This window comes from Ochotona princeps, chromosome 18 (assembly GCF_030435755.1).
Source record: "Ochotona princeps isolate mOchPri1 chromosome 18, mOchPri1.hap1, whole genome shotgun sequence".
NCBI classification, from domain to species: Eukaryota; Metazoa; Chordata; class Mammalia; order Lagomorpha; family Ochotonidae; genus Ochotona; species Ochotona princeps.
In genome coordinates this window covers 31,593,064-31,606,690 of record NC_080849.1, presented here as the reverse complement: position 1 = coordinate 31,606,690, position 13,627 = coordinate 31,593,064, and the positions used below count along the sequence as shown (strand labels likewise).

Genomic DNA, 13,627 nt, shown 5'->3' with positions numbered 1-13,627 from the left:
ATGGGAATACGCGCAGGGTCACTAGCAATCAGGAAAATGCAAATCAAATCCTTGAGAAGATATTAATAAGTGGCCAAGCAACCAAACTTGCACTGATAGCACTGGATAAAGATAATGCCCATGCTGGGAACATGAATTTCTTTTCTGCTCTGAACTAGCTCACTGATTTTTCATTGCTGGAATAAATCATGTCATCCATTTATGGATCCTAATTTTGGAATCCCAGCATGCATTCTTTCTTAAAAGTGCATCAGCAAGGACACTCTGGTAATATCCTTTAGTCTGCCCCTATGTGAGCCTTTGCTTATTGTTCAGCTTAACTTGCTAAATCTTGAGGAACAGACTGGCACAAAAAAGTGATTCTGTTTATGGGGTCTGCCCCAGAGGCAGCCCCAGACAACCCTGACAATCAGCCATGCCAACTGTTTTTGAAGGGATGAAATGCACTCACTATCCACAATCCTTTATACCTTTAGTCACCTTCCTCCAAGAATCCACTCTCTCTTTCCCCTTGAGAGTTGGGAACACGGTGCCTCCTATAGAGCAGGCACTAAATTGAGGGATAGCAAGGCAAACACATCGAAGTTGGAATGTTCTCATTCTTTCCATTCTTTCTGTTGGGTACAAAGGATGCTGAAACTGCAAGTTTGGGTTCCTGCCCACATCCCCGGGGAAAAGTGAAGTTTGTCTTTTTCTCACTGGTATTTTTGAAAATACTTTGGCTCTACAGCTAGGTAAAAGGGGGAAGAGATAGAAGGACATGAGAGATGGGAAGGGTGACTTCAGAAAACCGAAGGGAGCCCCATCAGGTCTTCAGTGTACCCAGTACATGAGAATTCTGAAAATCAGGAATACGCGGTGTCTAACTGAAAGTTTTGCTTGTGGGGGAGTAAGGTGCCATTTACTTCAAGTCATAGTGCTCTACATGAAACAGAAATAAAGTACAAAGGTTCTTAAAACTTTTGGGCCTTGAATCATACTCAGTTCACTGAGATACTACTCCTATCAGCTGAGGTTGGAATGCTTGTCTTAGAAACCTTATTATATTCCACACAGTCTTTCCACATCCCCCCCCCCACACACACACACACATATCCACACACTGTTCTCCCTGGAAAAATCGGATACAATTTTATCATGTGGAGTCATTTCTGTAGCTTAGCTGGAAACTTAAAGTCTTTGTATACAAGGCCAGTGGTAAGACAAACGGAAACAACCTAGATGATTCCTGAGGATCAAATCTGAGTTGTGGTTGATTTAAAATGTAAAGAGTTATGTAATGTTTTTGAAATTAAATTTTTGTATTCTTAGTATTAATCTACACACTCTACATAATATATTATATTGAAATAACTGTTATATAAGTAATTTGAAAACAAAATTCTCTATCTGAAAACAAAAATCTTGTTCATTTACAATTATGTTTATGGTAAGTATGATATTTTATATTGAAAAATGTCAGACTGGTGATTGGGAACTGAGACGGTAGGCATACTTCCATCTGTTAAACTACAGTGAAATCATGTTAATTTTTTATTAAATTTGATTTCAGCTTCTTTTTTTTTCTTCTTTTGTTCCTTTCCCCTCACTTTCCTCATTTCCTTTCTGTTTTAAATCAGGATGCTACAACAAAATACCTTGGGATGAGTGGTTTGTAAACTAAAATTTGTTTCTTGGATTAAGGCTAAAAAATGCCAAAGAACAAGACATCAACAGAGTGTGCCCTGGCAGAGTCATGGATGGTACAAGCAGGCTCCCTGGGATCTCTTTTACTGAAGAACTAATCCCATACTTAAGGGCCACCCACAGGCCTAGCTAAGAGGTTTATTACGATTATTAATTATTATTGTTATTAATCACCTCACTAACTCATAGGTCATACAGTAGCATCATTTTATTCAAGAAGGTTTTGAATTCCTTTTTCATTTCTTCAGCAACATGTTAGGCATTAAGTAGTCATGCTATTTAACTTCACGGTGTAAATTTTCTATTTTTCTTCCTCCTGTTGATTTTATTTTATGGCTGTCCAACTTAATGGGATTGAGACATATTAACTGTGTAATGAGACTATCATATCCAGATGTAAGGATGCAATGCAGTGTGCTTCTCTACTATCAATCAAAGATGGACTCCCAATGAATCTGTGAAATCTATCTTGACAATATAGGATGATGGACTATCCGCCATTGTCCATACCCACAATATCAGGTACATTTAAATAGAGGTTGATAAACTTAGGACTCTTTGTGAAAGACTATACTGCTGTAATAATATGGGAGGAGTCAGTGGGACAAGGGTGGGAAATCCCAGAGCCTATGGAACTGAATTACAAAACTTAAAAAAAAAAAAAAAAGGAACTAGCAAAAATAAAACAAACGATGCTTGCCAAGAGGAATTTTGGAAGAACACAAAAACAGAGCACAATGATTCCTCTGTTTCTTTTTCTTTTCCAGTCTCTCTGTTTCATTCCTTTGTTTTTCTTCTTAGCTTTCTTTTTCCTCTCTTTTCACTGCTCCCTCCAATTCCCAAGCAACAGGAGTCAGCATAAAACAATTACAGAAATCAAATTACCTCAAGAACCCAACTTCAATTGTACTTGTACTTAATGTGGATTAGGCTATCAGACCCTTTTGCAGGCAGAAGCAGGAAAGACTCTATAAAGGGAAATAGCGGCAGGAGCTTGAGGTGAGGGGACAACATCATTTGGGATATCTTCATTCCACACCAAGGGTGCCTGGCTCAAGGTCTGGCTGCACTTTCAATTCCAGCTTCTGCTAACACACACCTTGCCAGGCAGCAAACAATGGCTCCAGCACTTGGGTCGCAGTGAGCCACATGGGAAAACCTGACTGGGCTCTAGGCTCTTGGATCTATCTAAAACCAGCGCCAGCTACTGGAAACTTCTGGGGAGTGGATCAGCAAAAGGGAGTTCCCTCCCCTTCTCAAAGAAAAAGGAAATAAATAAATAAACTGTGTGTTCTTCTGTGTCCTGTCGCAAACAGTACAATCCATTAGAAGCAAGAAGCTTACTTCTAATTAAATTTGCTTAAATCATTTTTTGTATTCATAAAAAAGGGCCTCCCTAAGAGGCCGTTGAACTTGAACTGGACAAGTGGGATGTTGGACTCTGTATGGTGTAAACTTTTAATTAGGGAATCTCAACGGAACTTGAGCTGTGGTTATGCATCAAGGTGAAGGAATTCATGATGGGGGAAGGGTTTGGGGTGAAGGGGGGGAATCCCAGTACCTATGAAATTGTGTCATGTAATGCAATGTAATTAACGAATAAATGAATATTAAAAAAAAATAAAAAATAAAATTATATCTACAAAAAATATATAAAGTCAAAATTATTTTCTAAAATTTCTCACCTCAGTTTCTGTTAGTGCTTCAAGAGTTTTTCTCCCTCTTTTCTTCAAGTTTTTCTTTGTTTTTTCCACCCTTCTTCTAACATTGGCTTTCTTCTCAAGTACCTCATTCAGTGTCTAGAAGACATCCAAGTGTTCAGACGTACAGCATTTACCTGACAATTTTTGTGATGGTTTAGATCAAATGTATCCAAGTGGCTATTTTTAAAAACAACAATTTTTACTTTGGAAAATCACCACACATGCCTTATAATATATACCATGATATGTAAAATCACAATATTCTATTTGCATTACTTCACAAAACCAAAATCTAATTAATTTTAGTAAAAAAAATCTCTATTATGCCATACTAAATCTTTTGTCAAATACAAATTATTAATAATCATTGTGAAAATGTGCCAAAATCTAATCCTTTCCAGTGCTTATTTATTAGCTATATATATTAACTTATATATATTAATTTATGTATTTATTAACTATTAAAATATAATAAAAAGTGATTATTGAATCATGAAAAGACACAAAATCATGACTATCATAAAATCAGGGAAGAAAGTCACTATATTAATCTGTTTTAGAATGCATTATCATACATATTTAATTATACCAAGCCTTTTGATGAAATTAAGAACTCTTTCATTAATGTAAGGTAGATTTATTATTAAAATCATTGTCCCACTAGACGCTAGCACCAGTGATATATTTGTTACTTGAGCACAGGGATGGCAATTCAGACCCCAAATAAAGTAGTACTCAGAGCCTGTGGTTTTTCTGTCTCGTGATCTTACAGACAATGTTCAGGCAGTCTGGGCTCAAGTTATCTCAAGTCTATAATGGTTTGTCTGGCACATGAGGGAGACTTTACAAAACTAAGCACTTATAATAAGAGTACTTATAAATTAGAATTTCTTTGATAAAGACATTTTGAAAATTATTAATGACCAAGAGTATCAATTTGCATCATCATTTTCAAACAAAAAGTTGACTCCTACAAAAATGGCCCAAATACATTTAACGCATGCTTTCCCATAAGGGAAGGAAGGACAGGAATGTATAACTCTTACCACACCCTCTGCGTTTCCAGAAGACTAATGACACGATGTGAACATATTTATCTACTAAATTTTCCTTTGGGAAGGGCTAGTCATATCAGTTACTGCCATTAGCTTGTGGCTTTGAAAATATTTTTTCACTCGGTCTTAACATTTGCAACACAGTCACAATTTACCACGAAAAAAAGTGTCAAGATTCCTTATGACATAAAAAGAGTTCAAGAAACCACAGCTTCTGTATTCTGTTAAGAAGAATTGAAGACTTGGTTGAACTGACCACAGTGGGAAAAGACACCATTCATCCACTTAAATACTACTTTTCCTAAGAGCATTCTTAAGAGCATGGGACCCTAGTCAGCAAATGCAGCTATACAGACTGCAAACCAGTGGAGAGGTCCTGAAGCACTCTTGGTTACTTGGTTTGTCCATGTTTTTCCTGTGTGAAGTCACAATTTTCCATGGAATTGCATAAACTTAATGCATGATTTACCAGCCTCAATATTCGTACAAATTAGTTTCTGGGTTGGCCATAGACACTTACATTAGTTTGATCTTGGTGGATAGCTCTGATTCTTTCAGCTTCCTCTTCCATCTGACTTAGAGGTTCCTCCATGCCTGCAATGGTTAGGCTGTATATGGCTTTCTTTTGCAGAAGATCCTGCCTCTCCAGCAACTGAGATTCTTGAATGGAAAACATTCTTTTCTGCCAGCAAAGATTTTAAATAATTCATTTGGTTATTAATTAATTAAACATTTATTAACATTGATCCAGGTAGTCATCTTTTTGTTATTTAAAAATCAAATATATGCCAGCATAGAAAAGGAATGAGTTCAAATACAGTAGATTAAAAGGGCATTGATTATCATTATAAGAAATGAGAGAAAAATTTAATAGGCAATAAAGCTCAAACATGCTTAAGTGGTGATAGGTAGACAGGAAGTTACAGAAGATAGTCCCAGGAACAAACAGTAGAATATATACAATGCCTGCCACCTAAGAACACATACACATACTGAACAGGAAGTTAGTAAGAAAACGTTAGGCAGAAAGATTGTGGCATTGTTGTGCATAAATGCGCAGACATATAATAGAAAAATCACAAAATTTATGTTTGCTTCAAAGAGAATCAAAGGTTCAGATAATCCCCAAGAATATGCTCCTGTATTGTCTTGTAACTTGATTTCATTTTCCTTGTAACAAAAATCTCAAACATGTACATATTTCTGAAGGGGAGATATTCCAGATATGTGTTACAGATCAAATAATCCCAAGCAGGATTTCAAAGAACATGCAAATAGTAGATAAGAATTTTAAAATTCAAGTTGATTTTGCTGAACACAGTGCTTTAGATTCAAATCTGTGCTGCAGAAACACCACAGCATATTTTGCTTTCAGGGTTAAATAAAGAAATTTGAGAGAGACACTAAAAGTAAAGAAAACATAACATCATCACAAAACAAACCAAAGAGTTAGACACTTCAGAATAAGATCTCCCTGCCCTTTCACTAGACTGGCAGAATTCCCATTAAGCTACAAAATGAGATATGTGTATGGGAGGTCAGTTTCTTTATGCATGAGCAGACACAGCTAGTTGTACACAGAGGGCAACTGTCATCAGCTAAGGAGAGAAAACTGCTGGCTTGCAAACCACGTAGTGACAAGATGCCTCATTACAGGCAAATTTAAAATGCTAAGTAAAATGCAAATTAAAGAAAGAGTAAAATATTGAGACCAAATTAGTATTACCTGCATCACCATCCCAGCAGCCACTTGACTTCGAATAAGCTTTTTCAAGAAATCTTCTCTGCCCTGTATGTTATCAAATTTTTAAAAATGAGTTTTATTCACAGAATACGAATTGCTTACACAAGACATATTTTACTTATGTTGCAATAGAGTAAAATATCCATTAAAATTTGTGCATTATAAAGTTTTTTTTAAAAAAGCTTAGTGCTGCAAAAAATACAAAAATGATAAAAATTAATTTTCAAAAAAAGCTTAATGTTGTTTGAGGCAAAATAGTTATTTTACGTAACATCAGGACAAGACTACAAAATTTAGTTCCATTTAGTTCATACCTTATAGTCCAGAACATAGAAAAGTGGAGTAATCAGAAAGTGAAACCTAGAAGAAAGTCATCAGTTCCCCATTTTAAAGTACTATCACACTGCTGTATTTCATATTAATACTTAATATTATGTTCCCAAATTAGCATAGTCAGCTTTGAAAAATAAGAGAGATACAATTCAAATGTGAAGTTTGAGAAATAATATCAACTTCTCCATTTGGTTAGAAGTGATGTATTTTTTTTTCACTTATTTTTCAGTAGCTCCTTGAAAGCTAGTGAGTTTAAAAAAAATTGTTGGAGAAATTCTGCCTTTGGAAGTTGAACAAATTATCCAAGATTGCTGAGTATCACAAAAAAAAAAAAAAACCAAGAATTGGAAGAACCATAAATTTCCTTCTGTTGTATAATTCCCTCTTAGAGCTCCTTGAGTGAAGAGGCAGTTTGAATGTCCGGTGGTCCTCCAGATGTCAGAGCGTGGTGAAGAACAGCAGAGCAAAGTCAGAAGTGTCTCTAATAACAACTTCCTTATAGGATCATTCATCCTTGCCCCGAGTCTATAGAGGTAATGTGAAGAACAAGTCTTTGGGCCTTTCCTTCAACTCAACCTGTGCTCCAGATGGAGCAACCCATTTGAATCATAATCTCCTCAAGTAAAGGAACAATCCCAAAGAAGGAAACAGGGTGATAAATGAAGCATTATATTTAATATGTCACTCTTACTAGTTACCTGCCCCAAATCTAAGCAAGTTATACACCTATGACAATAGCATGCCATTGTCCATACCTACAATATCAGAATACACTGAAATAGCAGAATGACAGACTTAGGACTATTTATAAAGGACTATGCTATTGTAATGATATAGGGGAAATGGGGTAGGGGGAGTTGGGGAGGCGCTAAGAGAAATCCCAGAGCCTATGGAACTGTAACATAGAGGAATAATAAAAACAACACACAAACACGCACACACACAAAAGAAACAAAATTTAAAATACGTTTATAGACTAGAGGAAAATACATAATTTCCAAGATAGAATGCTATATTGAACTTTCACTGAAAACTAATTAAAAGCAGGGAGTGGAGAGATGAATTTTTGAATAGGTCAAAGGTGAAGTGGTGAATAACATATTATGCAGATTAGGAAAATTAATAAAGAATATTAAGTAATACGTGTGCTTTAGAAATCTCCACATAGCTGCAAATGGATTTACTACTTTGTGCTTCTTTAAAAATCATTCACACATTCACTCAAGTTTTTTTAATCAACAACTAATAAGAGAGCAGCCCATTACTTAAACAAATGTAAGCCTCTTAGGTAAGTTAATACACTGCAAAAATAACTTAAGGATATAAAGCTAAGAAATAGTAGGAATTATAGCAAAAACAGTTTAAGAATCAACAGGAAATCTGAAACCACAAGTGCAAGACAACTGTATTTGTTTTAAAATGAGGCCTCAACTGCACTTTTTAAAAAAACATATTTATTTACTTTTATTTTAAAGCCAGATTTACAGAAAGAAGGAGATAGAGAGACAAGGTCTTCCATCTGCTGGTTCATCCTACAATGGCTGGAGCTGAGAAGACCCATATCCAGGAGCCAGGAACCACTTCCAAGTTTCCCAGGTAGATGCAGGAGCCAGAAACTTCAGCCATCCTCTGCTGCTTTCCCAAGCCACAAGCAGGGAGCTGGATGGCATGTGCAACAGCTGGGATACAATGGGTACCCACATGGGATGCTGGTGCAAGTCAGCTGCCAGATTAGTCTGTTGAGCCAATGCTCTGGCCCAAAAGTACACTTTTGAAAACCAGTATTAACTCTATAAAATCAAATCAATCTGTTATCAGTGGACAAACCCGCACTTTCCTTAGAGAGGTATTTGAGACTTCTTTTTAAAAACCTATTTATTGAACTGACCATGAGTTCACACCTCAAATGTCTGGGGTGGATTGAAGCGCGGAACTCATCTCAGTCTCCCAGGTGCGGGGCAGGGCTCTAGCCACCTGACCCGCCACCTGCTGCCTGCTATGGCATTTACTGGCAGAAAGCTGGAATCCGTACAGGCAGGACTTGAACACAGCACTCCGACGAATATGCAGGCATTCCACATGGCGTCTTAACAGCTGTGCCAAAAGCACCACTCTAACTGGAAGCTTCTGTGTAGCATTTCAGAGAGGTTTTCCAGTTCCATCTCCTGCACTACCTCAAAATGTGTTGAACCTAGCAGGAAAGTCAAATATGGGTTGATCACAAGAAAAAAAAAAAGTACCTTTTCACACTTGGAACAGACATAAAGTCATGAGGGTACTTTCAGTGGACCATCTCTGCTACTGAAAATCTGACTGGCCCAGTGGAGCTCTAGCAACATGCCAAGAAGAAACGGCGTTCCCGGGAAAATCATTGACTTTTGAAGCCCTTCAAAGCAGCCTGGCAAGTGCCACAGACTGACTTAGGTGAGCAACAGTGCCAGGAAGTGCCAGGCTCCAGAGGGCAGACATTCGTCTTCCTCAGTGTCACTAGAAGTGTTCCCCACCCCCATACAGCTGACTCTGGAATGGTTCACACTTGGGACCAACTCCTGTTACTGCCAGAGGAACCAAGTGGCACTAGGCAGAGAGATGGACTGAGCTTAACGACCTCGGCCAACCTCAGTGGGAGCCACAGGGTGAGAACAGACCTTCGGATGTGCTCCAAGCCGGATGACGATGGCAAGGCATTCTTCTTGAGCTCAGCAGACTTTGAACATGAGATGCCCTGGAAGGAAGTCGGGCCCTTTAAGCCAGGGCCTTAGTGGACCCCTAAGGGGAGACTGAGCAGTTAAATCTACCTAACACTATTAACACTATTAACATCTTGTGTTTCCATGGGCCCGGCGGCGTGGCCTAGCAGCTAAAGTCCTCACCTTGAACGCCCCGGGATCCCATGTGGGCGCCAGTTCTAGCCCCGGCAGCTCCACTTCCTATCCAGCTCCCTGCTTGTGGCCTGGGAAAGCAGTCGAGGACGGCCCAATACATTGGGACCCTGCACCCCCGTGGGAGCCCGGAAGAGGTTCCTGGTTCTCAGCTTTGGATCGGCGCGCACCGGCCTTTGCGGCTCACTTGGGGAGTGAATCATCGGATGGAAGATCTTCCTCTCTGTCTCTCCTCCTCTCTGTATATCTGACTGTAATAAAATAAATAAATCTTTAAAAAAAACAAAAAAACAAACATCTTGTGTATATACTACCAGCCATGATAGATAAAATCTATTACATTTACACTCTGCAGTATTACCGTATCTGATCTCTACAACATGCTTTTTGACCTGCAGTGAAATAGACACACATAGATGACTGCCCCACACAGAAGGCTGGTATGACATGGAAGCAGGGCTTTAACTTATTGATTAAATAACTCAGGACCATAAGATTCTCAGGACTTTTTAACATGATGGGAATTTTTAGGGTATAGCTTGGTGACATACACCAATATCCTTGCCATGGTGCTTTCCGGGAAACTGGCACATTCAGTTCTGTGACGCAGATCCCTTTACTATACATGGGGTGGAGGTGGACACTTAGGGTGGGACAGGTGCCAGTCTAGTGTTGCTGCCAGGGTTTGAACTGAAACAAAACCTGCTGGGAAAGTGAGGAGTAGGAAAAGTTTCTACCTTTTAATGATGCAACATGAATTATGTAGCTGCCTAGAACAGAATCAGGATTAAATGAATACAAATTACCAGGAGGCAGAATTAACATAAGAACTAGAGTGCGTATGCTTAGAAAAATACTGATTGCACCATCATTGAAAATGTTCAGAAAGATAAACTGGAGAATGACAAAGAGCCACAGTGGTTGTGAAAATGTTTCCTGGTTTAATAATGTGAGAATCAGACAAGCACATTCCAGAAAGCTTTGCAAAGACAGGTGTACATATGCAGTCACAATTTTAGGGGACTATATGTTGACTGAAGCCTTGTGCACATTGATTGGGGATAATGAAAATTAGAACAAGCTCTGATAGGCATGTATTTCAGCTCACATGATGCTGTGCAAAAAGCAGGCTGCCTGTGAATACACGCACATACGTGTGTAAGTTTGCCATCATATCCATGTATTGAAGTAACTACCAACACCACTTTCAAATGTGGGAAAACCAGGGCCATGAAACTAAGGGATTTTGTCACATGACTAACTCTTCAGATAAGGATAAGCTCCCAGGACTGCCTGAGAGTGTAGCTTGGACCCAGTCTGCAGCACTTTACAGAAAGCACTGTTTCCTCTCTTTCCATTCATGTCACAGAATATTTGCTGAGTAAATCCTTTATGTACACCTTCCAAAGAGGGATGTTTTGAAAGCTCATGGAACTCTGTATTATGAAAAAACTATGCAGAGATTTAAAATTTGTGCATGGATATTAATGTATATTTAAATATTCACTTCTTTGATTTCAAGAGGAGAGAGAGATCTTCCACTTGCTGCTTCACTCTCCAAGTGACCACAGCAGCCTGAGATGAGCCAGAGCCAGGCTGAATCCAGAACCCCCTCCTAGGTGGCAGGGAACCAGTCATTAAGGTCAAAATCTACTGCCTCCCAGAGTACATATCAACAGAAGGGCAAAGGGAACCACAGTAAGCTGGTCCTCCGAAATGGAATGCAGCCGAGTGCTGAGTGAACCAGTGTCCCAAATACTTACCCTGAAAATGTATCATTAAATTTCAATTTTCCATGAGCTTTTGGAAGATCACCTCCAAAAGGCAGGCAGGAAGGAAGGAAGGAAGGAAAGAAGGAAGGGAGGGAGGGAGAGAGGGAGGGAGGGAGAGAGGGAGGGAGGGAGGGAGGGAGGGAGGGAGAGAGGGAGGGAGGGAGGGAGGGAGGGAGGGAGAGAGGGAGGGAGGGAGGGAGGGAGGGAGGGAGAGAGGGAGGGAGGGAGAGAGATGGCGTCCATTCAAATTTTCTAACAACACTGGTGTTTTCCTTCCTGGCTAGCATCCTGAGATGTGAAGTCACATGTGATAGGAAAGACACTGGGCTCTAACTTTGCAGCACCTGCACAATCTATTCATGGCTACGTGAACCAGAAGACCTAAGATGCTCAAACAGGGCCTGGTGTGATAAAGCTAAATTCTTGCCTTACACGCACCATTTCCATATAGGCACTGGTTTGTGACCCAGCTGCTCCACTTCCCATCCAGCTCCCTGCTTGTGGCCTGGGGAAGCAGCGAAGGATGTGAAGGATGGCCCACAGCCTTGAGACCCTGCACCAGTATGGGAGTCCCGGAGGAAGCTCCTAACTTCTGACTTCCGATTGGCTGGGCTTCAGCCATTGAAGACATGGACAGTGAACCAGTGGACAGAAGATATTTCTCTCTGTATTTTCTTCTCTCTGTAAATCTGCCTTTCCAATGACAAAAATAAAATAAATCTTACCAAAAAAAAAAAAAAGATACTCAAATCCCATTACGGATTGCCTAGGTTCTGGCTCTGGCTACAGCCTCCTCCTTGTTCCTGTTAATGTCAAGTCCAGGAGGCAGTGGATCCCTGCCAGTAGGATGTGACACCTGGACTGCATTCCTAGCTCCCAGGTTCACCTGGGCCTCAGTCTCATTGTGGGCATGTGGAGAATCATGTCTTGTCTTGGAATTCCCTCTCTGAATCTCTCTCTGCCTCTGAAATAACAATAAATACAACTACACATCTGCCTTAGCTTAGCTGTATAGTTTAAAAGCTTGATGAATTGATTGAAAGCTCGGGGAACATGACCTATGCACCATCTCATGCCAGGCTTTGTAAGGGGCATCAAAGTTCAGGTAAGTTGCCAGTTCCCAGCTGCTCCAGCACTGGATCCTACCAACAGTTACTTAGAGATTCTCAATCCACTGGGTGAAAATGACTGGGAAAAAGAAATGGCAATTCCTAATGAATCATTCACCTGATTACACATTCATTATAAAGAGGGAATGGATAAACTTGTTGGCCATGGGTCATAACTTTAACTGCATGATTAGAATGAATATCTGTGGTAATGAGACATACATGTGCTTTTGGGCATGTTTAATTGAAACAATATTATGCTTATGTAACAATCCTCTCTAAAGTATTTAACCTGAATTTCATCACGAACAGAGTGCCCATATTGAGAGAAGCCCCGTAAAGTAAGCGGTCTAGACTGCTGAGGAAAGTCAATGTGAGGAAATGTGTATTTCAAAAACAGTCTTTCAGATTCAAACAAGCTGCTGAATCTTTCAGTGGAGGCATAACAAAGAAACGAGTAACGTATCAAGCCAGATATGTGAACCACTTTTACTTGCTCATTACACAATGTATATATGGTTCAAAAACTCATTATTTGGTATAGGATATTCAAAATATCCTATAAGCATTCAAAATATCCTACAGTCAAACACATAGCAAGTTAACATTTTTAAAGTTACAACAGGTAAGTGCAATAATGCACGCTGCCCAATTACAAGCACCAACCAAGGGGGAGATAAACTTGGACGTGAGTTATAGAAGTGTGTCCATCCTCTAATTGCCTGGTAGCTCCAAGTCTACTTTAACCTGGTATGTGACGCTGGAGTCGGATACTGTGACATTTTCATTCACCAGTTGGGTAAAGTCAGGCTGCATGAACACAGGGTGACGCAAGGGCATCAAGGCACAGCAAGGGGCTCCACATCCTCGTCCTGGGACCCTTGTCATTTCTCCGTCTGCAGAGCTGCTGCCAGGGAGTGTGTGCAAAAACGAGGGCCCATGCTCCTGCACCACGGGGACTCTGCCCTTCAACGTCCGTAAAGTTCATCGAGCAGCTGGCAGGAACACACCTGCTACTATACACTGCCATTATGCTTTGGGGAGGGTAGCGGCCTGAGTGTCCCCTCATTGAGCACTCCTCTAAGACCCTCTGGGCAGAGGCTGCTCCTCACATTACCTATTTCTGTATTCTTCAGATCAGGGGCTAGCAAATGTGTTTGGGAAGGACAGAAGAGAAAGAAAACATAAGGTCCCTATTACAATCATTCGATTCTTCTTTGGAGAAAAAACAAGAGACCCAAAGATCATTCTGAACAGCTGTAAAACGGTGGGACAACGTCTCAGAGGCTGGAAAGAAACCGCGCTTACACTCGCCTCTGACCCACTGTCTGGTTCTAGCAACC

General features: G+C 39.9%; 1 protein-coding gene across 1 annotated transcript in view; it reads right to left on the bottom strand.

Annotated features, from left to right (window-relative positions):
- CCDC178 (coiled-coil domain containing 178) overlaps window positions 1-13,627 on the bottom strand; it is a 421,150-nt gene that overhangs the window by 246,341 nt on the left and 161,182 nt on the right. Inside the window, exons 15-17 of the mRNA XM_058676893.1 lie at window positions 6,171-6,233; window positions 4,965-5,126; window positions 3,372-3,485 (exon numbers count right to left, since the gene is read on the bottom strand). Of these exons, the coding sequence (XP_058532876.1) occupies window positions 3,372-3,485; window positions 4,965-5,126; window positions 6,171-6,233 (339 nt within the window). The remainder of the gene's footprint in view (window positions 1-3,371; window positions 3,486-4,964; window positions 5,127-6,170; window positions 6,234-13,627) is intronic.